We start from the raw sequence: 26,901 nt of genomic DNA on the forward strand, positions 1-26,901 counted from the left end.
CAAATGTTCAGGCTGCGGTTTGTGAATGGCTATTTTTCTTACACAGCGATCAGTATACTGAGGTACCAAATGCAAGGCACAGCCAAACGCTTCGAGAGACAGTAGTAGTGGCTGGAATGAAAATACATGTGAATTTACTATTAAAAAAAAAGAAGAAAGGAACACCATATATTTGCATAATTATTTTAATCTATAAATACAAAATTTAATCCAGCATTCAAATAATGTATCCCACCCATCAGCTTTGTAAAAAGACCAAAGAATAAATGGTCTGAAAACTTAATTAATAAAGCTGGTTGAGGATTTTAGCATGTTTGCATTATTGATGCAATTTTGAGACAGAAACCCTGCCAAAAGCAATCTTTCTGTCATTCAACTGCAGGAATATAATACACCATAATGCACATAAGCCATCAAACAAACAGAACCTCAGCCACACCACTTACAAAGAGGTGTTCAGAGAATATTAACCAGCTGTTCAGTGAATTTTCACAGTGGATTCACCAACTATGAAAGTGGATGATCTATTGGAAAATCTAGGTCCAAATTTCTACCATAAATTGATGAGTACAACATACCAGTTTAAACTAAATCCATCAATTAGCACACTTCTTTGAAAAGTTTAGCACACTTTGATTTCACCTCTGTAAAACTGAAATGATTTGCAGATGCCAGTCTGGAATAGAGTAAGAGGTTACGTTTGTGAGTGGTGCCAATAATCCTTTGTGCAGCTGAATGCTATTCCAAGGAAAAACTAATTCTGTAATCAGTTGTGCTGACAACATCCGTACCTAACATGAAGCAAGTAGGCACTTTTGCATACCTAAGAGCAACACAGACACTAGAGAAGTTAAAAAAAGGTGTCTAGTGTTGCTAGGAAAAAAATAAAAACATAAACCTGGGAAAGTAATTCAGAAAAGAGGAGGAAAAAATCCAACTTAATTGTAATTTGTGTGCTGTTTGTTTTGCTCTCTTATTGGGAGCGATCTTTATTCTGCACATTCCAGTGAAAGGCCATTCACTTTTCATTAATCTTCTTTCTGACGGCAAGTGGAGCACCATTCCAGAGTTTCTACATTCCCTTGATGCTGCTCTGCTTAATGCTTGTGTGCTATTTAAACAAAGCATATTCAAACCAAATCTGACTATATATGGAATTCCATGACAAGCAAAACTTTGGATGCCTGACAAAAAAGAACCATGAAAACAGAATACACACACAAACACACAAAGCACTCCAAACTGCACAAACTCAACATGCACTAGAAAAGGCTCTTGGTGGCAAAGGTCAGGTACCCAGTGTGACCAACCATTTCCTTGAGTGGCACACCACTTTTGAACTGCACAGCTCCTTGCTGCAGATTAGAGCATGGGCTACCTTGGTCTGATGGCTTGCTGCTGTCAAAGCCAGTGCTAGAATTATCCTCAGCTGCTTTTCCAAGGTCAGGGATTTGCAAGCTAATTGTCCTCACATTGTACACTCGGAGAAGAATTTCCAAGGTGTTAATCTCTGTAAAACCATATTCTTCCATCGCTAGGCAGGTTCTTTGGACTTGTTCAATGCAGGGGGAGAAAGAGCAGATGCGGCCACCTGCAGAATGAGACAGGCAGTGGAGAAGAGAGTGAAAACCAAAATGCAGCACTTTTAACCATTTTTCAAATTCTCCCAGATGCCCATGGAATTACTGTTATACAGAGAAAGTGAAAACATTCTTCAAGAAAATCTCTGTGAGGCAACTATGCAGGTTTAGTGTCAGCATGAAATCAAACACAGACGACTCTACAAGATGCTTCAGACCCCTTAAAAACTGCAACAGCAACTTCATTCATCTTCCAAATCCTGTGTTGCAAACTGCATTCGTTCATGATAAAACCATTAACGTTGATCCCTTTAGAGCAAAGACCCTCTCAGAATCACTCTCCACTGTTCTGGACTGAGGACTGAACTGAAGTTGGCACCTACACAAAGCCAGAAGTCATTCTCCACACACTGTACTGAGTTGCCTTCATTACAATATCAGCGCGTGTGCACACACAGTCTGACAAAAGCGGCTGTGTTTATTTGAGAACGATGGTATGCATGTACAGAATAAAGTAATCTCTCCAGGCCATAGATGGAGTGCTGTTAAGGCTTTTCCCTTTTAGTCAAACTGACTAGCATGTCTTCCGAGCATTAAAATCTACTGGATATCAGGAAGGTTTACAGCAAGTGCCTCAAAACTCCAGGACAGGGCTTTTAAGTGATAATCTGACACTTGTCTCCTTATCTGAGCACAGTTCAGATTTTTGATTCTAAATACAGAGTATTAGTAGGCCCCCTACAACTTTCTGAGTACTACAATGTCACCTTAACAGCTGAGAATAGAATGATTCAGATTTACTCTGAAAAGCCACAGCCAAATCAGATCAAAGAATTATAAGGACACTGTCTGCCACAAAGCCAGGGCATGTGCTTTCACCCAGGACACAATGTCCCACAAGGCCCTTCCTGAAAAGCTTTTGTGCTGGGGGAAGGAACACTGGGCAATGCAGCTCCAGCTATTGTTTTACTTACTACAATTAGATGAAAATGCTTGCTGACCTGATTTGCATTCCCTCCCAGCCCTCTCCCAGGCTCATCCACTCAAGCCTTCCAGCACCAGTCATGGAAGTAGTTAAAGAACCCATACAAGTGAGAGCAAAGCATTCTGCTATAAATAGAGGCTATGCTGGGACTACATGAAGCCTGCTTTATCTTGAACTCCCCTTTTTTTTTTTTACTTTTTCGTTTCTACAGTCACATCTCTATAAAAAGAAAGCATCAGGTCTGAAAGCGTCAATGTAACACTCCAGTTACTGCACAGCAATGATGTGCTGGGTACGGGCTGCGAAGAACAGTTTCCATGACCATTAATCCACCATACATTAAGTAGGATTTAATTTTAGACATGAAATAAAGTCTCCACAGCCACGGATTCTTATCATGCATCGTAAGAACAAAGTACCTTGGACAAGTAATTCCCTGGAGTGACAATTAAAACCCAATCTAATAATCACCTGCAAAATTAATGCTGGTATGTGGCATTACTAACCAACTCTGTTGATGTTGATTTAATTGCACACCCAGTCCGCTAGCTCCCGTGAAATTAGATTTCTATGTTCACCAGGATTACCAGGGCTACCAAAATGATGCTGAAGTGGACAGCTGATCTTTTCTGGCCAAAGCAGTAGACACTGTTACCATGCTTGTGGATGTAAAAGAGAAAAGCTCAGGAAGAAATGTATGTTATATAATTAGAAAGCTACTATGAGGCACACATGTTATAAAGAAAGATGTTATATGCTTATTGTGTGGGGAATTGAACAAATGTCTAAGTTAGCTAAATGTCACTTCATAATAACTCATTGTCTGCAAAGCAGGAATGTGCAGAGAGACCAGAGACTTACTACGATTTCATTCAGGCTGGTTTTGGTGATTTATATTGCAATAAAAAAGGGAAATATAATCACATTTACACTAAGTCTCTTCTTACTTGTTCTGACTACAAGGATTTCAAGATACGTTTAGGCTTCTGAATTCACATGCTCTGGATTTACACTCAAAACCTAAGAAACTTGCACACAGCTGTTGCCATACAAGCTGCAGAGCCACCTACAGATCTTGTCAAGCCTTCAGTTAAAGGCAGGGCACCCTTCATTTTGCCTTGGGATGGTCAGCTGAGCACAGAATGTCAACACCAAACTTGGTGGTGATTTATCAGAATGCCTCCTTGCAAAGTGGACTGCTTGGGGAAATGAGATACAGAAAACAGGCTTTCAAACTGCCTGGTAGAGAAAGCAAGCTCTTGCTTTCAGTAGCTAATACCCAGAGGGGAAGCACAAAAAATAATGTTACTTTACTTATTGCACTGCTGGAAGCTTCTCAGGTATGAAAACTGAAAAAACAGTGTAACAGCTGGTGTTCTATATAACTGAGAGCATCCAGTGGGTTTTAGTAGTTCTGCCAATTTCAGTTTTTCCCTTTAATACCTACTGTTCTCATTGTTATTATTATACATGCCTCCCAAATAAATATACCTACAAACAGCTTTATGGATCCCAACAAGTGGGAAAGGAGTCTCCTCTGCTTTTTCCTGCCTGGATTTGACTCGAACGCTGAACTTGTTTGATTAAGCAGATAGTAAGAGAATATTGAAAAGCTGCAATTAGCAGAAGGTTGAAAGGCAGAAAAAGAAACTGCAGTTCCAGACTGCGGGAGACTGTCTAAAATAAAAAGATTTGGGAAGCTTCAATTGCCATGGTATGTTTAGACCAGCAAAAAAAAAACTGGACTGTGAGCAGCAGAAAACCAGCACTCAGAAGGACATACACATCTGTCCCAGGAGCAGAGATCCTGTCATCTCCAACAGACCAGATGCTTCTGAATTCTCTACACTGTAGGCTGCCATCTGTACCCTCACCAGCTCACCAGCTAGGCAAGACCCTTTCTGGCACAATCACCAAGCAGACAGAAATCTAGATTCTAGCATTCACAATTGTCAGATTCTCTAAGAGCCCTCTTGTCCTTTAGACATCAAGAGGCATTTAGGGCTTACAAGACTTGAATATGTATTGGTTTGTCTTGCCATGCCAAGGATTCCTTAGTGAATGAAGAAAAGACATGTACTCCCTCCCTCTCCACTTGTTAGGGCACACTGCTCTGCCTGTGGATCACAAAGGGGTGGAGGAGACTAGAGAGCAGTGAAAACAACTGAATGGAAACTTCTTAGTACAAACTGAGTTTGTGTTCTTTCAGAGCTCTGCTTTTAGGAAAGCTACCATTCCTAAATTTGGTTAATGAGATCTATGTGTCATCATAAATTGATACAGTAATTATCTGAGATTAATCCTGTTCACATTGGAAAGCTGTGTGAGCTTTTTGATCTGAAGAGCTGTCTAAAAATGTGTTTATTCGTGTATAATGCACCTGACAAGTGTTACAGATGAGGAGAAAAGAATAATGAGACTGTATGAAAGACTTAAATTTCTTTCTACCTCCAGTTTTAGAGGGAGTTAGTTTGAAATATTTAATAGAGAGGTTAAACCTCTCAAACCTGTAGGCTGGAACAAGCCCACACAGTCCTGGCAGTCATTATAACTAGCAATAGCTATAAGAGGGTATGAAAACTGTAGGTACAGTTCAAACTGGAATTATTAGAAAAGAGAGCATAAGGGAAGGGAGAAATAAAAGAGAAGATTTGCATCCACAAACCTCTGCACATTTTAACAGACAGTAACTGATTAGTAATCAAGGGACACATCCTTGCATCTTTACAAGAGGTCAGTGCCCCAAAGTTGCTCCTCCTTCAGGAGCAGTTCCTGGTACGTTCCTGTGCAATTCCAGCAAACTATTTTGTTTCTGGTTTGTCTGAGCAAAGACTAACACCTCTACCAGTTCTATTCAGCTGATAACTGCATTAGGTTTCAAGCATGGAAAATCTGGCAGTACCCAACTGACATGAGCTTAGGATACAGAAAATGTGTCCAAGTTATGTGCTCTCACTTTTGTAGATTTTAGTATGCGTCACAAGTGCTTTCACAGTTTTTTTTTCATCATCCCAATATTATTCAGAAGATGCAAAAAGAACATATGTAGTGCAGCACCATTAAGTTCCAGGGAAAAGAGCCTGTAATTTTAGAAACAATTCTGTGATGTAAAGAATACAACACAGCATTTTTATCTCTGGAAAAAGAATACAGCTCTGGGTTTTGGGACTTCAGTGCATTGTCATAATTGGAAGATTACATTACGAAGATCTCAAGGAAGAAAAAATTACACAGGCATTATCATTATGCAGAGGCGAGGCAGGAGAGTCACTGAGCAGCATCACCATGGCATTTACTCTGTGGTAGTAGGACGCTAAAAATATTGCCTCTGTAAAAGGGGACAGAACGTCCTTAAGCAAGTGTGCTCGTGGGCGGTTTGATGTAGCTTCCCTGACAAGTGAAATTAGAGGATTCGGCTGTTGGAAGAAATTAAAGGATGTTTCTTGGTTCAGAAAGCATATTTTTCTCCAAATCACTTGCCAGCTCATTAACAGGAGCTTGATGTGATTTTCTGCAAATGTGTCCTTAACCTCTACATTCGTAGGTGCATCCTTCAAAAGGGATTTATTCCTGCTCACTATCATGGGCTGGCAAAAGCATGCAACAAGGAAATGTAAAAAATCCGTTGGCTCCAAACTGGGGAAGAAAACTTAAGGATTCTTTCATTCCAAACTACTTCCTGAAAACTGTGTAAAGGCAAATAGCTTTGGCCAGCATTCCATGGCATGGATTATGATGCAGGAATCCTTCTGTTTGTCTCTTAACACATGACAGAATCACTTTTACTTAAGGCCAAGCCCATCATATGCACTTTGCCTACCAATCCCTGACAGACCAGAGCTACATTAACGCTCTCCAATGATATACAACAACTTGGGCTGGCTCAGCAAACAGCCAGTGCTTGGGAGCCAAATGAAGCTGTGTAGTGGGTTATCTGGTTCTGTTTCCTAGCAGGGCAGCTCTGCCCTACAGCAGATGGCCCCTCAATGTTGAGAGAATATGAATCACAGAATACCAGGCTGGGAGGTACCTCAAGGATCATCTGGTGCAACTCTCGGCAAAACATGACCTAGACTAGATGCCCCAGCACCCTGTCCAATGCATGTCTAAAGTCTCCAACACTGGGGAATCTGCCACTTCCCTGAGGAGATTATTCCAATGGCTGATTGTTCTCATTGTGAAAAAATTTCCTCTACTGTACAACCGGAATCTCCCCTGGGAGTAACCTGTACCCACTGGCCCTCATCTTTTCCATGTGACTCCCTGTAAAATGGAAGTCTCCCTCTTCTTTATAGCCACCCTTTAAATATGGAAACATAAAGTCTCCCCTAAGTGTCCCTTCTCAAGGCTGAGAAACCCATTTCCTTCAGGCTTCTCTGATGTGGCAGCTTTCCCAGTCCTTTGATCATCTTTATGGCACTTCTCTAGGTAACACGTGCTTCAATCTAAGCTTAGTTTGTGGATCTTTAACCTCACCTTCATTCTCCTTCAAATCAACCCAGGTACCACACTAGCAAAGGTTGGTGCTGACATTTTCGCAAACATTTATTGCTGCATCCATATATTTCAAAACAATCTCCTGGGGACATGAGAAGCACTGATACCAACCTGAGTACCACCTGCATGGGTGGAGGACAACAGCATGCTAGACGATCAGACTCCAATTCCTGCCCTAACACATTCCCTGAGAGTTCTTGAGGTAGCCCGAGTCCAAACAACATCAGCCTTGATGTCACTGCCCTCTTCCCAGTGTGATTCAGCCTGTGGTACTCCCTACCCAGTTACCAGAGAGGTGAGACTTGCGGCCATGATTTCAGCTGCTCCTCAAAGCCACGCTGGGGTGGTTTAAAAACTGGACCACAACCAACCTCTGGGGCTCAAGAAAAATAGCCAGTGAGACTTTCTACACAGACTTGGTATTCCCTGAAAGCTCAGAGGAGGAGGGAGGCAAGCCCAAATGAAAACTGAAACCAGCTAAACCAGGCAATGCCTTACTTGAATCACAGGCTACTGGGAGGATGAGATACTATGTATTCTCTTATACAGCATCTGTAATAACCAAACCTGGCAGGTTAGGACAACACTCAATGGCTATGCTAAGGGGAAAAAAAATGCAAACAAGACCTGTTTTAAGTTCACTGTGTACAAATGAAATAAATATAAGACTTTGGAAATGAAAGCCTACTACTACTACAAAGAGCAAAATACTGCTGAAGGGCTTCTGTGATGGTAGGAAATGCAGAGGCCCAAACAGGGAGTTGTGCAGAGGTGACTCCCTGCAGAGTTTTGGGGAGAGACCTGACAGCACCATGCTACCTGATTCAGGTGGTATCTCAGCAATGACAATTTAACAAACTCAAAATATAGGGGCTTTAGACACTCAAGAGGAAGTGGCAAGTTTGAATTTAAAAGTAAAATCTTTAACAGAAAGAAAGGAAACAAAAGTGGGGTGCTTTTGATAATTTTATGACTCAGACTGTTAAACACTACCGAGGACTGAGTTATAATGCAAGAGGCCAATCCAACCTAATAGATGGCTGTATTTTTCCATCTTCCTACTTGAAAAATTAAAATCCATAAGAAAATTATCGTACAAGTGGGTTTCTGCCTCAGCTTCCACAGGCTTGGAAGAAACAGACAATATTTATGAGAGTGGAGTAGGTGGGTGCAGAATTATATTCAAAGCACTACAGTATTCAGCTGCGAGATGACTGTGACTCAAAAGTTTCAGGGCGTTTAAGAACTGCAGAATATTGACAATATTTTTGTTACCTCACAATTTTTTCATTTTCTTCCTTTTTTTAAATTTAGCCTGAAGGGGTTAACAGCAACTCTGCAAAAAGCCATCAAGGTCAGATATTGGGAACAGCAGTTCTGACTATAGAACAGCATTAATCAGCAGATGCTGCAAAAGAAAAACAGTGCAGGTCTGGAAATGAAAGCAAGTTCTGCAGTGCAGCAGTGCCTGAGAGATATTACAAGCAGCATTTCTGCTGAAAGTGTGACTGGTGAAATCAGCACAGAAGGATGCAGCTGAGATGCAAGCCTGAATGTCGGCAGCATACATCACCAGAAAACAAGAACCTTCTAGTCACAAACCTACTGTGCCATTTTATTCTTTTAGCTTTTCAGAGGCTGGCAGTGCTTTAAATGGGAGGCCAAGCTACTGTAAGCATACTGCAAGGCATAGCCTCAGTGATAAATGTACTCTGTAAAGAGGATCATTAACACCCAGCCTACTAGGAGCTGGCACTATTCAGGAGCTTGAGTTAAGTAGGGGAGAAAACACTGATTTGATAAGGTTTTGTTACGAACTCTCATATACAGGTTCAGCTGAACACTCTATAATGAATATTGTGGTTTTAAAGAGGAGGCTAGCTGATGTTATAGATTGAATTTGCTTAGCTCTGATTTCATCCAAAGTACCCAAAGACTTTAGGAAATAAATTACCACTATCTGCAGTACAGCTGCGATATCTGCATGGCACACCACAAAAAAACCCACAGTGTGAATGGTTCAAATGTGACCTGTCCAGATGTGAGAGAGAGGCCGGGGATGGAACGACTCAGTGCTTTATCACTGTGCTAACTCTTGGAACAACAGCAGTATGTGCACAGACTGTCCTTACTGCAGAAGAGCTTTAACTATTTGAAAACAAAACAGAGAAGCCCTATAAAGCTATCTGCCTGCAGTAGGGAAAGGGAAGCCATTACAGATACCCTTCTATCACATTTTAGATTTTGCAGCAGTAAAAGAAAACCCACAACAAAAATATCCACCATTTGGAATGAAACAGAAGCATGTGTAAGTTTGTACTGATTATGACTGCAATCAATTATATTGCAGATGAAAAAGCTGTTGTTCCCATGCAAAATTAAAAAAAAAATAATAAAAAATATGCCTCTGGCTCTTATTCAGGTGCTGTGAAACCCAAAAGATGAGCCTTAGATGAGTACTAGATCTCACGACTCTGGTGGCTGTTTGCAGCAAAAACTACAGCAAGAGTCACCAAGTTTGCCTTTTGACTAGTACATGAAGTGTGTGGATGCCACTTCACAAACACAAAAATGTGGGATTTTAAAGAACTATCTATATTGCCTTAATAGATGCAACCTTGTGGCACAGAAAAGCACAGCCAGATGGCATGGCCACTTTGGAACTATAATACCTTTTTTAGGATTTCAAATGAGACGTGGATTCAAAACTTGAAACTGTTCAAGCAGCTCTGCTTAGTATGCTAACCATGCACCACTTAAATAATTCAAATTGGACTGCGCAATGCAGCGCCTTCTAAGCTGGGAAGTCAGCTGAGTGTTGTGCTCACTAGATTAGATAATTTGAGCATGGGAAGGGCATTGTACAGTGCAGTGAAAATTACCTTTTTTCCGAGGACACACTGGAAAGCAGCTACAGATTGAGCTGTAACCCTTGCAGGTACAGAGTGCCAGCCAGGCACTCTTTATTCAGTATTTTTTTAAAGAAAGTGTGTGTTACACTGGTATCAGAAAGCTTTCTAGAACATTTTCAGTAGTAGCTGAGGTAGCCTACCAGCAAGGTCAGCCCTGACTCAGCAAGGTAACGTACATTCAGTGACTGTTAAGAACAAGCTTAAATCCTGTGATTTCAAGACCTAACAATTCACTTAAAGTCAGGCCTGTGATTACATATTTTAACAAACAACTGGGCCTTGGCATATAATCAAGTTTTACTAAATTCATGTCCCAGCAGGCTCTCTTGATTAGAAAAGTCACTTTTGTAGATGTAAGTCATCTGGCACAAGTTAGTTCAGATCCACACCTGTAAAGTCACACTAGTATAACATTAATTAAGGGAAAAATTATTCCAGGATAAAAGAATGATTTATTCACTGAAGCTTATTTTGCAATAGGGAAAAGAACTAATGAAATCCATCCAATAACTTGACAGTTCTATCTTGCTGTCACAATCATGGAATAACTGGCATAAGCTAGACACCCTTTCTGTTCAATTCCCACTGCAACCAATGGCAAACTTCTCATTAGCTCCAATAGTAAAGATTTAAGGCAGAAATTGGCAAGTATATTTAAGTGTAACCACATTTTCTTTAACAATACTGATGGAATGCTCTGTTGAATAGGTTCAAGTCTACAATGATTGATGTGAAGTGTGTCTGAACACCTTTTATACAAACATTTTCCCATTGAATTGCCAAAGAAATGTGCTTTCAGCATTTATTGTTACTGCTACTTCCCACACCCCTCAGATCTAGCAAAATGCACTTGATGGAGGTTCAAAGGGTTTTTCATAAATTGCCCATGCTAATTGTAGAGCTAGCACAGGCCTGTAGGAAAACAAGTTCTCCTTTCAAATTTTCCACTGTAAATTGAAGACCTCTTTTGAAGGTTTTTCAGACTTGGAAATGCCTAGAGATTTTCACATTAGAGAACACTGATTACTCAATGGAAGGGAGCAAATCTACGTATGGCTCAAAGGCAGAGATGTGTGCATGTACAGTACTTCCTGAGCATAAAGAGGTAAGTGCAGTTACCTTCAGCTTTTAATGCTGACTTTGCATGTCCTATGGCTTCCCATGGAGACGGAATATCTAGGAACACTGCATCTGCAATGTTTGAGACACCGAACCCATTTTTGCACACATCTTGGTTGGTGACAGTGACGAGATGTTCCACCCCATGCTCTCGAAACTCCTCCCTGGCCTTCTCAGCCCTCTGTTGGTGGAACTCTACTGTGTACAGGTGCCCCGTGGGAGCCACTGTCCTGATGACAGCATGTGAGAGGGATCCGCTGCCTGTACCTGGAAAAGACAAACAACTCATGAAATATGCCTTTTGTCAGAGCTAAATATTAGAACAGAGCTCTTCTCCATTAGTACTCCTTGGAACACTTCCTCAAATCCAAATGAACAGAAACCACTGGTTAAACTACTCAAAGAGAACAGTCCTTCCTTCACAAGGCAAGAGGTACTAAATGCCCTAGGAAACAGTCTTAAGGGTCCTCAAATCGTTAATTAAAAATCTGGCAAACTCTGTCTTACCTCCCTAGGGTAGGAAACTGATGCCAAGGGTCAGCTCTAACAAATACCACAACAGAACACGAAGTGCATGTGACAGGAAAAAGTCATGGAAATTAACCAGATTTCTTTTTCAAAGGCCAGGCTTTTCTAGGGTGAAAAAAAGATGAAGGCAAATTTTAACGTTTTTCAAACCTTATGCTTTATTAAAACAAAGAAGAGATGTTGGCAAGAGTTGGTGCTTGAAAATCCTATTGATACCTATGCAAACAACTGGTCTTCAGGATATGAAGTCTGTTTTACCCAGGGCTCTTGAGAGGCACTGGTCATCCTTGACTTCCACTGAAATTATCAAAACATTAAGGTTTCCTTGCAGTCACACAGACCAAACAACCTGCTTTCACAGGTGACTTACATACATGCACAGCTACACAATCTTAACTTAGTCTAATGAGAGCCATCACATACCTGAAATTGTACACAAGTACCATTACCATGTACAACCAGGGACTATTAAGACAGATTCTCTTCCTTGTTTTAGTCTGATAATTTAGGACACTTATTTAAAACAATCCATTGGCATGTTAAACAGATGAATGACTAATAAAGAACATTTTCACTGCAGAAAACACCCATATACGAATTCACATTGCAAATTACTCACTGAAGTGGCATTTAACAGAATAACCCCTCAAGCTCAAAACCCCACAGCAGCCCCAAATTATCTGTGTTTATTGATTTATAATTCTGTACTTAGAACATATTCCTCCTGTAGAAAGAAAATCTATTTCTAGCTATCTTCAGTGACTGTTTAGGCTAAATTTCAGCCTGAAGCAGGTTCTTTCAACTAACATAAATCTTCAAAAGCTTACAAAGGACAGAACCTGAAATAAAGCAGTGGTGGAGAAAGTTCAGAAATGAGTAGAAAGGAAATTAATTAGGGGACACAGGTCCCCTGCTTAATTGGAGCAACACTTCCCGCAACCATACAGGAAGTCAGCTTACTCACAGATCCAAGGTTCTTGCCACCTAGTCACGTAAGGGGAGAATCACTGCCGTGGCACCATATTTAATCTGTCAGCACTGAAAGAAGAGCTATTCAGACTGTAAACAGAGCTCAGGGCCCATGTTTGCCCCCGGATCAACCGCCTGCACTGTGGAACCTCTGCTTCCCTCTGAGAGGGCTCTGACCCCGACAGGCAGGCTAGCAACCTCCCCCTGCTTAATGGGGTAGATTAGATGGGGAAGGAGGACTGACAGATTTTAGCACTCACCTCAAAGAGGTCCAAAGGAAGAGAGAAACTATGACACACACTTATTTAAGGTGAAAATCCATTGATTTTCACAATTGAAAACCAATTTTCAATTGTGAATTTATGACAGTATTGAAATAAAGCAAACAAAAGGCAAAGAATCATAGAATCATAGAATCATAGACACACATAGAATCAAAGACACCTATATGTGCACACATGAAAAACTATCTGGTCATAGCACTCATAGGCTCTGAATGTCAACATGAACTTTTCCCTGGTCAGGAGTAAGGGTGGCATGATAGCCATGTGGTTGTAAAACCTCAACGATACATGTGCATAACAAAGAAGTGACATTTAATTGATTTTGTGGCGGGTTGTTTTTTTTTCCTTTTTAATGACAAGAGCAGGGAACTATTTTTCCCAGGATGCCAAAATGACTAAACTTCTGCCCTTATATTTCATGCCAGAAGGCAGGACTGCACAACTGAGAACTTTTGCAAACTGATAGAATTTCACTATTTTACCTCTCGAGTTATATGGCACACTTTCTGTATCTTTCTCTGCTAATCTAAAAGAGTGAACAGAAGGCCTGTGAGCACAGCTGGGCTGTAAGCAGAAGAGAGAGGAAGCTTGTGCATGTATCCACTTCCCTTGTTCATATTCTTATACATTTTTAATCACTTTCCTTTTAAATCTGCTGTTAAAAACACCACAGAAGATACTGTTTGTCTCCTTCCTAGGAAAACTCATTAAGATCTTTTGGCTTCTTTTCTTTTCTCTCCATGCCAAACCCTGAAATTTCCAGGATGTTGGACGTCATCATCACTTGCATGCATATTACAGAGCTTTTGTTAAACAAGGTTGCCAGGAACTGTTCATTGTTGACTGGCTACCGCAAACATAAGAATATGTATCATGTTTGAACATATCAAACTCTTATCACAGGAACATCATTAATGAGAGTATTTCTGAAGATGCTGCCTGCCTTCTCTTGACAACTCTCAAAACTGCAGGAAACAAAGAACAAGATGGTTATGAATCATCCACCATTGTAAAATCTCGTGAAGAGATTACAGGTTCTGAACGCAGTCCTGTGCAATTATGATGACCCTCAACTCTGATGTGTCTGATAGTTTGGGATGCTTGATGCAACTTATTAAGAATATGAGAGTCCGGCAGTAGAAAGGGAAATTTATGTTTATATTCACCTCCTCCCATGCAAATCTGCAACATTTAACATCTGAGTTCTCCCACCATCTTCTCAATTCCCTTTCGATTTCTCTTTCTACTTACTTTAAAATCATTACTGAAAAAAGTAGTATTCAGCAAAATAGTTCTAGTCAGATTCAGGTTTCACTGGGAAATGAAGGGTATCCTTAGTATGATATAGAATCAGTCAAGAAAGCAGGAAAACACAAGGAGTAATGCTACTAAGCCTGAAATATCGTAGCTGAATTACCTGCATAGAAACGAACCAAAAACCTGAATGCTCAAAAATTAACTTTTTCCATCAGAAGAGGCAAGTTAAGAATTGGATGGACTTTAACACATTTTCATTCTCATATAGGTGCACTGAAATGCCTGTCTTCCCAATTTGACCTAGAAAGTGGAAGGCAAGAAACTTTTAGAAACAAATAGGTTGTAATTTTTGCACCAGAATGCTTGCCTCCCTGACAGCCTGCACTATAGTCTAAGAAACTGCTTGCTCTCTACCACAACACAATGCCTATTTAACAACAACTTAGGACACTTGCTAATGCCTTGGGGAAACATGATGCTCTTAGACATTGACTATTCTATGATCTTAAACGTCTTAGTCAAAAAGCAGACTTCTGCATTGCAGGTATTTAATAACACACCACAGGGTCCCCAGTATGCCATACTCAAAGCTCAAAACCTGAGGAGCAGGCACTGTGTAGGGGATCAGCATGTAGACTAGGAAAGTGGTCCATCCCAATACAAAGGCAGGAATTAAGATCCTGTGTGTTAAAACCATGTAAGTCAGGTGGCTCACAGCCTGCAGACTGATGTAGTATCCTTTCCTTCTTGGTGGGCTCAAGCTCATTCTGTTCTTCTCTGATACATTTAAGCTCAGGAAAATGTTTCTGCCCTCTCCCAGGGCAAAGAAAACACTGCACTTTTAGAAGGGTTTCAATCCTAACAAGTGGACAACTGGATGGAACACTCTAGCTCAGCACCTACTGATACTTCCTTCTTGTAGACAAGAAAGTATTGATCACATGCACTCCTCAATCATTCCCCTGACCTCAGACAGATCTGTTCTTCTCACTCTCTGCTTAGTTCAAGTGACAGGTTTCCAGAGAAGCCTCCATACACATCACCTATCTTGAGATGATGCCCACATCAAGATCACTTCTTGCCTTTTCAAAGCTGCAGTGGACAACATCTGAGCTGTTACAAAATAACGTGCTATTTCAAAACAGTATAGATACACATCAGAACACTGTCGAGAGAAATGTATTACCACAGCATCTAGCATAGTAGTTGACTAATAACTAAGAAAGTACATTTTTATACTGTATTCTGTTTATTATTCTGTCTCATTTTCTTACTGCAAAGGATATTTGTCTAACCTCCTGGAATCTGATCCAAGCTATAAACCTAAGTGACCCAATTCTGTGTTCTACTGCATTTCCTTATTGCAGGCTATCACTTGGCTTGTCTTCTCTAAAAATTTCTCGAAATAGGTGCCTCTTTCTAAAAAAAGAATTACAAGTAGTGATTATGAACATACAGATGTTTACAGCTGTGCATATGCAAAAAGATTTGGGAATAAAGCAAAAGAAGCTCTTTTGCTTTAAGCAAAAAATAAGAACATTGGTTCTTATTGCTTGGAAATGAGAAAAGTGAAATTTAATACTGGGTCTCTACAATATCTAATAACATTTTTAAAAGAACTGATGTTTATGATCTAAACTTTGGCTACCAAAGTTATTATGAGTAAATACAAAACAACGACAGTGTGGCTGCATTTGTCTCCTAGCTACACCACTTAGACCTAGCAAATAGTAAGACAGGTCATGAGTCAGCTATGTGTACGGAAGGAGCCTCAAAACCTAAAGAAAATTATTCTTTAGACAGAGCTAGCAACTCCACAGCTACCATCTGTCAAGAAACACTGAACAGAGGAAGGCTGATCATTGTACATGGCAAGTTTGTGTAACTGGAGAATCACTAATGGTTTTTAAAAAATATATGAAAAGTTATTAAGCACCTGATGGAAACTAACCCAAATACCTTACTGTGAAAATAGTCAAGGGCACAAATCATAGTGGCAGAGGTAAGACAGGGCAAGAGCAGGGACAGAGAGCAGGAGGAGGAAAGGGAGGGAAAGAGATTTAAGAAGATGAGCTGGCAACTGACAAACAAAACAGTAAATCAAGAAGCCTCCTTTATGAAACATTAGCTCTTTCTGCTACTGTTTGTTGTGGGCACCATGCTAAACTAGGCATTTCAGGAAGCATGCTGCAGGTCAGAGAGCGCTGCTGCTCACTGACCACATTGAGTAGTTGGGGGAAGAATAGCAGGGCAGTTTTCAAGACTGGCACTACCTACAAAAGGAATGAGAATGTGAAGACTGAATTTTTCCTTAGAGATTCAAGAGTCTGAGTTCCTTAGAGAGGGATCTCCAGGATACAGGGGAGGACCTAAAAAAAGCTAGGATGATTAGCCAGGTTAATAAATGGTTAAAAGGGTGGTGTCATAGTCAGGGGTTGGGGTGTCTTGAACACGGGACCCAAGTTTGTAGGCCAGGTCTACTGGGGGCTGGTGGAGCTGAAGCGATTTTGGTAGGAGGCTTGCCAGACTGGTCAAGGAGGCTTTGAACTAGATGTGTTGGGGGAGAGGGGCATCATTCCATCCCAACACTCCCAGTCAGTTGCCAGCACCTATAATAAACGCTTGGAGCAATGTAGAGATATTCCAGCCACTCCAGCCAATAAGCCAGCTACATTTGGAGCTCAGCTCAGATGCCTCTATACAAATGCCCATAGTATGGGGAAAAAACAAGAGGAATTAGAGATGTGTGCACATCTACAGGGGTATGATATAATAGGCATCACAGAAACATGGTGGGATGGCTCCTATGACTGGAGTGCTGGAATGGAAGGTTACAGGCTCTTTAGAAAAGACAGGCCTGGGAGGTGGGATGGGGGAGTTGCTGTTTATGTTAGCGATAGGCTGGAGAGTATGGAACTCTGTCTGGGGACAGGTGAGCAGTTAACAGAGAGTTTGTGGGTCAGGGTTAAAGGGAAAACAGTGATAGGAGACATTACTGTGGGGATCTGTTACAGACCGACTGGTCAAGAAGAACCTGTGGATGAAGCACTCTACAGACAAGAGGAAAAGCCTCACGCTCACAGGCCCTTGTTCTCATGGGTGACTTCAACCAACCTGATATCTGTTGGAATGACGGTACCGCCCGGCACAAGCAATCCAGAAGGTTCCTTGATTGTGTGGAAAACAACTTTCTTCTGCAAGTAACAGACGAGCCAACAAGGAGAGGTGCCATGCTTGACCTCGTGCTCACCAACAGGGAAGGGCTCATTGGAAATGTGATGCTCCAGGGCAGCCTTGGATGCAGCGATCATGAGATGGTTGAGTTTGAGATCCTCAGGACAGTGAGAAGAGCGTGCAGCAAGCTCACTGCCCTGGACTTCAAGAGAGCAGACTTTGGCCTCTTCAGGAACCTGCTTAGTAAAGTGTCATGGGATATAGCCCTAGAGGGCAGGGTGGTCTAAGACTCTTGGCTGATATTCAAGGATCACCTGCTACAAGCTCAGGAGCGTTGCATCCCAACTAGAAGGAAGTGCAGCAGGAGGGCCAGGAGACCTCCTTGGATGGATAAGGAGCTGCTGAGGAAAATTCAAAGGAAAAAAGGTGGAAGCAAGGACAGGCGGCCTGGGAAGAGTACAGGGATGTTGTCCGGGAAGCTAAGGACCAGGTTAGGAAAGCCAAGGCCCAGTTAGAATTAAACTTGGCTAGGGATGTTAAGGATAACAGGAAGGGATTCTACAGGTACATAGCAAATGAAAGACAGACTAAGGACAACGTAGGCCTCCTCTGGAAGCTCTCAGGAGAACTAGCTACACAGGATTTGGAGAAGGCTGAGGTTCTGAATGACTTCTTTGCCTCCGTCTTCACTGGCAAAGGCTCTGACCGAACCATCCAAGTCTTGGAGGGTAGACACAGGGACTGTGACAATGAAGACCTTGGGCGCACTGTAGGAGAGGATCTGGTTTGAGACCATCTTAAAAACCTGAACATGCACAAGTCCATGGGACCTGATGAAATCCATCCGCAGGTCCTGAAGTAGCTGGTGAATGAAGTTGCTAAGCTGCTGGCCATCATATTTGAAAAATCATGGCAGTCAGGTGAAGTTCCTGGAATATAACCCCCATTTTCAAGAAGGGGAAAATGGATGACCCAGGGAATTACAGACCAGTCAGTCTCACCTCTGTGCCTGGCAAAATCTTGGAGCAGATTCTCCTGGAAGGCATGCTAAGGCACATGAAAAACAACAAGGTGCTTGGTGACAGCCAGCATGGCTTCACTAAGGGGAAATCCTGCCTGACCAATTTGGTGGCCTTCTATGATGGGGCTACAGAACTGAGGGACAGGGGTAGAGCAGTTGATGTCATCTACCTGGATTTGTGTAAAGCGTTCGACACTGTCCCACATGACATCCTTGTCTCTAAACTGGAGAGACATCAGTTTGATGGATGGACCACTTGGTGGATAAAGAACTGGCTGGATGGCCGCACACAAAGAGTTGTGGTCAATGACTCAATGCCCAGCTGGAGACCTGTAACGAGTGGTGTCCCTCAGGGATCTGTGTTGGGACCAGTCTTGTTTAACATCTTCATCGCCAACACGGACAGTGGGATTGAGTGCGCCCTCAGCAAGTTTGCGGATGACACCAAGCTGTGTGGTTCAGTTGATAGGCTGAAGGGAAGGAATGCCATCCAGAGGGACCTTGTGAGGTGGGCTGATGCCAACCTCATGAAGTTTAACCATGACAAGTGCAAGGTCCTACACCTGGGTTAGAGCAATCCCAGGCACAGCTACAAGATGGGCAAAGAAGAGATTCAGAGCAGGCCTGTGGAGAAGGACTTGGGGATGCTGGTCAATGAGAAAATGAACATGAGCCAGCAGTGTGCACTTGCAGCCCAGAAAGCCAACCATATCCTGGGCTGCATCAAAAGGAGCGTGACCAGCAGGTCGAAGGAGGTGATCCTGCCCCTCTATTCTGCTCTTGTGAGACCTCACCTGGAGTGCTGTGTGCAGTTCTGGTGTCCTCAACATAAAAAGGACATGCAGCTGTTGGAACAAGTCCAGAGGAGGGCCATGAGGATGATCAGGGGACTGGAGCATCTCCCGTATGAAGATAGGCTGAGAAAGTTGGGGCTGTTCAGCCTGGAGATGAGAAGGCTGCATGGAGACCTCATAGCAGCCTTCCAGTATCTGAAGGGGGCCTACAGGGATGCTGGGGAGGGACTCTTCATTAGGGACTGTAGTGACAGGACAAGGGGTAACGGGTTAAAACTTAAACAGGGGAAGTTTAGATTGGATATAAGGAGGAAATTCTTTCCTGTTAGGGTGGTGAGGCACTGGAATGGGTTGCCCAGGGAGGTTCTGAATGCTCCATTCCTGGCAGTGTTCAAGACCAGGTTGGATGAAACACTGGGTGATATGGGTTAGTGTGAAGTGTCCCTGCCCATGGCAGGGGGGTGGAACTAGACGATCTTAAGGTCCTTTCCAACCCTAACTATTCTGTGATTCTGTGATCTCTCATTGTCCTTCAGTCTTCCACAAAACAAACGTAATACTGTTAAGTTCAGAGCTGTGTAACAAATGCGCTTCATGCGCAAGTGAAATGGTAAGATGAAAGTGAGTCCAGACAGTCTAGAAACAAATGCTTTAGGGTATAACCAGCATTCTCCATCAGCGGCACGTGAGCCACAAGTCTGAATACATTGCAGCGATGCCTCATGTGGCCACAGTTGTTTTGGTTCAGTTCTTTGGTACATGAAGATAATACTCTGCTCTCTGACATTTGTACTAATGAGGCCTTTCTTATACTTCAAAAGGTGCTATACAAGAATCAGGTTTTCAAATTCTTCCCTCACTCTAACTTGAACAGCTTCTAGGAAATAGAGAAGAGACATCCTAAAACACTGACTTAATTAGTATGAACGTGTTTCAAAATCAAATTAATACTTACAAAGTCTGGCCTGTACTTTACACTAGAGTTGCAAACAGTTTACATATACATATATCACAAAAATTGTAAAGACCTGAGCAGTATTTGTCAAAAAGTCTATAAGCACTTCAGAAGACTCATAAGCACACAGCTGACTTGCTAGGGCTTCACAATCAACTATTAATCATTTAAGTATCCATTAATCATTAAGTCCTCATTAATTTTTTATGAAAGTGCTCTTAACAAAATCTATACCCAGGCTGAGTCTGAAAATTTCATAATTGTTTCTGAGAAGCTCTAGTGTAAGGCTGGCTGGCAGCTCTCATTACTCCTCCACAGAAAAACCATGAGGACCCAGAATACTGTTCTCAGTCTTCAGAAACCCAGTCTGTGGGCTCAGAAACCCACTGCTGTGTGGCAATGAGCAGGGTTTAGCAATTTTTAATTTGGGATTTTGCTGAAGGGAAACAAAAAAATCCAATTAACATTTTTTGCTCATGTGAGTCTGATTTTGCTGAATGCTGAAGGATCACTGGGATGGCGGTTAGAATACTTTTGACTAAATTACATTTTGCCTAAACACTAAGCTTCATTGAAGCCAAAATATTTCTAAGACTTATCAGACTAAATAAAGTTTCACAGTGCTGTACTGCATTCCCCAAGTAATTCTGAGGGCTAGCACAGACACTTGTTTAGGTCTCACCAGGGAGAAAAGACAGTAAAAAAGCCTTGATACATAGACACTGGAAGGAAAAATCTAGAAAAAAAAAGGTTCCACACACTTCTGTTTGGAAAAAGTATCTGAGAGGTTTCATTCTGGTCCAAATGTACAATAAAAAGATTAGTTTTGGAGAGTGCGACACAAAAGAAAAGATTCATCTTATTCCTTTATCTAGACAGTGGATGCACATGCAACAAACACAAACAGGATCAGAGTTACCTGATGAGTATTAAAGGTTCTTGCTACCAGGCCACCCACAGCAGGTATTTTAGGAGCTATCTCAATTATTCTTAATTCTAGATAGATCAGGTTGTTACAGACTGCGTCAGAGCAGGAAATTCCATAGTCCAGGGACCAATGATTTCAAGAGCTCTTAGCTCCAGCAATCATGCTAATAGTCTTTAAATCTCAACGTACATTTGTAAATTAGAAATTGGCAGAAGGCAGAAAAAGGATCATATTCCTACACCTCCATCATGAAACATCAGGCAGATGCCGAGTTCCCTTATAGCCTCAATAGAGTAAGCTTGCATCATTTTTAATTATGCATGCACTGCTGACAAGCCTGCTCGTTAGGTATTTATTAAAGATGATTAAAAATAGTAAAACCTGTATTAATATGTTTGTATCTTTTATGACAAATTATGAGTAATCAATTAAAAATGCATAATTCAAGTGATATAAAATTGAGCCTTCTGGTTATTCTACTGAATTTTTATTATCACACACAAAGGATCATTTATACTCATATACAACATGATACAGAAGGTATTTCATCTTATTTTCTCAGTCTTCATATAGTTGTGGCGACTAATCCACCATTCTGCCTGCTTACACTGGGCAAACACTGTGGCCTAATTGGTAAGACAAAAGAGCCTGGCCTCTTTACAGTGCCCCCTTTTCTGGTCTGATCAGCAACTATGTACAAAAGTTCAATTTCAAATAATAAAAAAGACCTCCATGCTAATTAATGCTCAAAATACATCTAAACGCAGCACCAGCAGGAAGCAGACTCAAATGTCATTACTAGACCAGATTTCCTGTCTTGTTTCTACTAATCACCATTGGGCTGTTTCTACTAATCGCCATTGGCTGTTTCTGTCTAGGCCACACAAGGTTAATCTAGAACTAATTATTTTGAATCAGTGAAAACTGTCTAATTTAGGATGGCACCAAAGTAGGTTACATCATCACACAGTAGGCTCCAGTTGTTAGGGTCTATAAAATTTTTCATTTGAATCACCTCTTTTGGTCAGTTGCAAGCAAATTTGCAGTAAGATCTCTTGCATTAAGGTTAACAGGTGAATTTGATGCAATACTCTTTCTGAACAGTAAAACTTTCAAGCAATACAAGCACAGCTATAGCAATAAAACTGTTAACTTTTCCTGGGAAGCTGAAGTTACAATACTTCGACTGCACAGGCATTAAAATAAACCTGGAGACAGGTTCCCATTAGCCAAAATGATAGCTTATGGCTATGAATTTTGACTCACAACATCTTTGGGAATCTGGATAGGTTACCTCATCAAGTATTTCCATTTCTTAGCTATTTAGATAAATGAACTTTTAAGCATTTTACCACCTCTAGGTACCTTTGACGTTACTGAAACATTTTATGTGCAGGTCTGTACATCAACACCCACCTATTCCAAGTGAGGCAAGACATAACAATTCAAATCTCCCACATTTTGACTAATTTGCTGAGTTTATTTTTCCCATCTTGTCTAAACATAGCAAGGAGGGGAAGAGCTGAAGAAATGCCCAATGAACAGGGCTACTTCCCAAGACAAACCTAAAAATTCCTGACCATCCTACAAACCAAACTATAAACTCACAGGACCCAAACATTTTAGCAATTACAGAGGCTCTGCCTGTGCTTTGCCTGTTTCAAGTGCTGCTATACAGCAGCCAGATCCATATACCACCTGCTCCTTAATGGGTGCAACTGGATGCAGAGATAAAGCAGCATTTCATCTTGTTGGAAAGTGGTCATTATCCCTCAAAAACTGCCCAAAATTATGCTTGGGTGGGAACAGAAAATGTTAAATGTGAGAAAATACAGTACAGCACAATCCTGTCATGCTGATCTATGCTTGCCATATCTATGCTTGAGAGGGAAGTGTGTGGAACTGCTTCAAAGGAAATGGCAAAAAAACCAAGGACAATCTAGCCCAGTTCATATTTTTCCAAACTAATGGACTCAAATCAAGCAAGCCTCATACTGCCTGCAGCAATAAAGTCATGAAGATACTATTATAAACTGTAGTTGAGCAGGAAAATACCTATTAATATAAAATTCCACTCCTTACTTGCAAATTAAGCAAAATCAGGGAAGTTGTAATAAATTAAACCAAGTTTAGAAACAAAACACAGCCATGTGATAAACACATCATCCACTATATTAAACAGCTCCAGCAATTCTGAATGCAGTTCCAGTGCTACAAATGGATCCCACTTTGGAACAGAAAGCTAAAATAGATGTACTTACATGGTATCACGCTATATAAATATTCCATTTTATTTTCCTTATTAGTTCAACACCCTATCATCAGACTCTCTTTCACTGGGTTATTTCAACTATGTTCTCTGAAAGTGCAGATTTAAAGCCTGAATTTTGATTCAAATCATGTGCTCAAAAATATTTTTTAACTACTTAACAACTGCAGTTTTAGAAAAGGAAAGAAAAATGTTTATATATTTAAGAAGACAAAGTAATCAAACACATACTCAAAGGTATACCCATACATGAGGCCAGCATACTGAGGTAACATCACTTGCAGAAGAAACAGCAGCACGAGGAAACACGTGCACTTGAAATAGAATACTCAGTGCGTAGGCTGCGAAAATTGTATCATGATTCAATAACTGTATCATAAAAATAAGCGACTTTATGCAAAATGTAAAGATAAGCCTTTTTTTTCATGAAAGTGTTGGTGTTACTTTTTAATAAAGGATTTCAATACATTATTACCTGATTCGCATACTATGGACCCTGGCTTCAGTTCTAACATCATGGTGATTATGGAGATGTCAGTGGAATACAGAATCTGCGTCCTGTGTGGAAGATTCATGGTCCACAGTTCTGGAGTTGGATGAAGAATAAACACCCATCCTCCTTTACTGCAGGTTACTTTGGAACCATACTTCTTGCCTATGAGGTCTGTGGAATGCCTGATGACCCCATACTTAGTCTGAGTTACAGTGCCATGCTGGACTTTCACAGGAAACATGGATTCATGGCCCAAGAACACAATAGCTGTGTCACCGTCCCTTATTGTATCTCCATATTCAGCAAAACTCATTGTGACAGTCTTGTAGCTTGCTGATAGTTGTCACCTAGAAGAGAATAAATATGTCAAGAGTTCTGAGGCATCATGATGGAGACATAAAGGGAAGTAATTTCGTTTTCCCCAATACCAAACAAAACCACACTGTGCAAATACAGTGTTAGCAAGAAAACTCCACAAAGTTCAGGAACCTCCCCCCACTGCACTCTTGATCTAATTAAAATCAACTGAAAGGTCCCACAGATTTGAATACCACCAGTATTTTTCCCATTTTATGGTACATTATAAAGAAAATTTAGGAAATACATTATAATTTACTCAGCCTGCTCCACAATACTGAGAAACCTGTAAGTTACTAAAATGTCAGCACTGTTCAATTCCAGTTCACAAGCTCTCAAGAGTCTCAGAGCAGTAACTCTCAGAGTTATAACTCTTAAAGAGTTATACCACAGGCTCTTAAGTGGTAAATTTTGTTTCCATCTGCTGGCTTCACCATGGTGATTTACAACGTAAGACAATTGTTATTTGCCTGGGTATAAATCCAGTAACAAAAGTTTATTTGAAAGTTTTCCAAATGAAGATTCAGAGATAGGATAAACATAGTATATGCATTAATTTATGCATAAATTTAACTAACTACAAGGATAAAAGAATATTATGGCCTTTAATTTGCCATCAGGGGCATAAAGCAATGATCTGGGAAGTGATCTGTGCTGCAACTAAACGTAGACAACCATTTGCAAGCTAATGCAAACAGCTGTATTATTTTAGCTCCATGGTATCAAAGTTGTTTAGAGAATTACAATTAAACTTTGGTTTTGAGAAAATCTAAAAATTAGAAGGCACATTACAGTGAAACCTGATGTTGCCTTTCAGATAAGGTAGCTATTTAAACTGAAGGTTGATCAGTTCATGGGAGGAATTGTTTAATGAAGTAATGATCATTCTGAGGTTTTCTAACATCAAACCCTAAGACAGAAGGCTTTGAAAGTCAGATTTCTCAGACTTCTGGTACTTTCTTCCGTGACAGAATTAAAAGCAGTGTTACTTTTAGACTCAGAAAAATGATTTGATTCCACTACTTCTGTACTGCATGCATGACAGCCCGGTCTGACTTCATTGTTTTAATGAAAAGCTTTTTTGTTCTAAAATTCTAGCTTGTTTTTGTTGACTGAAACTTGCCATAGTTCATTTTGCTGTTAGGCAGCTAGATTTGTAACTTTTCCACTGCAGTCACTGAGACTGATAAACAGATGTGGTTGTGGCCAAAATTTCCAAAGCTTATGACATGCTTACTGCATAATGTATACAGATGCCAAAGCAGAATAGGCCTGTCTGGACATATGGCGAAATAGTAAGAAGGGCATCCCATGAATTCAGAAATGTATATATACTGGACTCTGTGAGATAGTACAAATGCTTAACCAGATTTAATAGCTTGCACTTTCTAATTACATTCCTGTTTTAAGCTTTCAGAAATGATGTTTGTAGCTCTCATTCTATATAGCATTAAAGCAATGTAGTTTTCAGCTCTCAGTAAGAATAGTACCATTTGAAAGGACTTTTATTTCATGGTAGTCAGACTGTAGTTACAGCCATGTGCAAAAGCAACATTCCTTCAGTATGTCAGGGGCATGGAGAAAATTATTCTCCCTTTGATTACACAGCCTGACTTCCAGTTTCTTTGCCCTTCTTTGAGCCACCAGACTTACCACAGCTAAGTGTCACCACACTGTAGGCTGAGATCCAAGTATGAGAAATCTCTCAGATCTCACCTAGCACATTATATTCATACATGGGGTAAATGCAGGGTCTTTAGTAGTTTGTCTCCCCTCTGCCAAGGAGCACAGTGATCTACAAACATTCATTTTCATGCATTTTTTAATCATTTTATGTTCCATACCACTACAGAACCTCATGCACTGCTCTTACATTCCGCTTCCCAAGTAGCATACAGGTATCTTGGTACACAGTTACTTTTGCCACAAGTGCTGTGTGGAGTGGGAGTGGAAGGGAAGGCAGTGCCTTGTGGCAAGGGCTCAGAGCTTTTCTATGGTCCATGCCTGCAGCGACCTAAACTCGACCCAGGCAATCTCTCAGCAGCCTCACGAATTAAACGACTAAAACGATTCTGTGGTCCCATCAACCAAAACCCAGATACACCTCTCCTGACCAGCTACCACACAGTCCTGGCACGCTGCCTCTTCCCTCTCCGAGAAGCTTGGCTGCTTGACAGGGCAGCACAGGCAACCTCACGAAGACGATGAGGAGGCAGGCATAACCCTCTCACCGCGGGGCAGCGCAGGGCCCCGGTAACACGCAGGCCGGTGGCACATTCAGAGCGCCGTGCCCCCCGGACTCTTCCTCCCTGCGGACCCTCACATGAGGGTCGTGAGGGTGGTAACGCAGCTCCCGCGCCCTGGGAGCACAGGAGCCGGTCCCAGCGGAGCCGGGCACCTAACGTCAGGGTTGACGGATGGAATTCGGTATTTGCTGAGGGAGGATTAAAAGCACAGACAGGGCAGGGAAGGAAGGGAAAGGGAAGAAGCCCGCCGGCAGCGTCAGAGAGGGATTAGCCTGGAAGAGAGCAGCATTAAGCCGTGACGAGCCCGAGCGGCGACTCCCCGGGCCGCCGCCGGCCCTCGGGCCTTGCGTCCACCCCAGCAGCCACCAGCTCTCCCCGTCCCCCAGAGCCGTTACCTTCCGGGACTGAGCCCCGCCAGCAGGCCCGGCCCGGCTCTCCTCACACGCGGTACCCGCCCCGCGCTTCCTTCCGCCCCGGTCGCAGGCTGCTGACGCTCCCGCCGCCTCCGCCCCGCCAGCACGGCTGGCAGCCGG

At 41.6% G+C, this 26,901-nt stretch overlaps 1 protein-coding gene across 1 annotated transcript; it reads right to left on the bottom strand.

The window, feature by feature from the left end:
- Positions 1–169: 169 nt before the first annotated feature.
- TRMT61A (tRNA methyltransferase 61A) lies at positions 170–26,897 on the bottom strand. Its single transcript, XM_061376469.1, has 4 exons — positions 26,764–26,897; positions 23,748–24,112; positions 11,094–11,360; positions 170–1,591 (listed from the first exon to the last, which is right to left on the bottom strand). The coding sequence occupies exons 2-4, from the start codon at positions 24,076–24,078 to the stop codon at positions 1,263–1,265; spliced, it is 927 nt and encodes a 308-aa protein (XP_061232453.1). The 5' UTR covers positions 24,079–24,112; positions 26,764–26,897; the 3' UTR covers positions 170–1,262.
- Between the last annotated feature and the right edge of the window lie 4 nt (positions 26,898–26,901).

The sequence above is a fragment of the Neopsephotus bourkii genome, unplaced genomic scaffold (genome assembly GCF_033783945.1).
Source record: "Neopsephotus bourkii isolate Nb327-2 ecotype Australia unplaced genomic scaffold, CSIRO-AGI_Nbou_v1 NB_1707, whole genome shotgun sequence".
NCBI lineage: Eukaryota > Metazoa > Chordata > Aves > Psittaciformes > Psittacidae > Neopsephotus > Neopsephotus bourkii.

Bases quoted from the DNA above. Each gene is read 5' to 3' on its own strand.
- TRMT61A (XM_061376469.1), bottom strand. From the start codon at position 24,078: ATGAGTTTTGCTGAATATGGAGATACAATAAGGGACGGTGACACAGCT. The intron at 11,361-23,747 runs GTAATAATGTAT...TGTCTTTTCCAG, and splicing joins GTCCATAGTATGCGAATCAG to GTACAGGCAGCGGATCCCTC. The intron at 1,592-11,093 runs GTAACTGCACTT...CTCATTCTGCAG, and splicing joins GTCAGCATTAAAAGCTGAAG to GTGGCCGCATCTGCTCTTTC.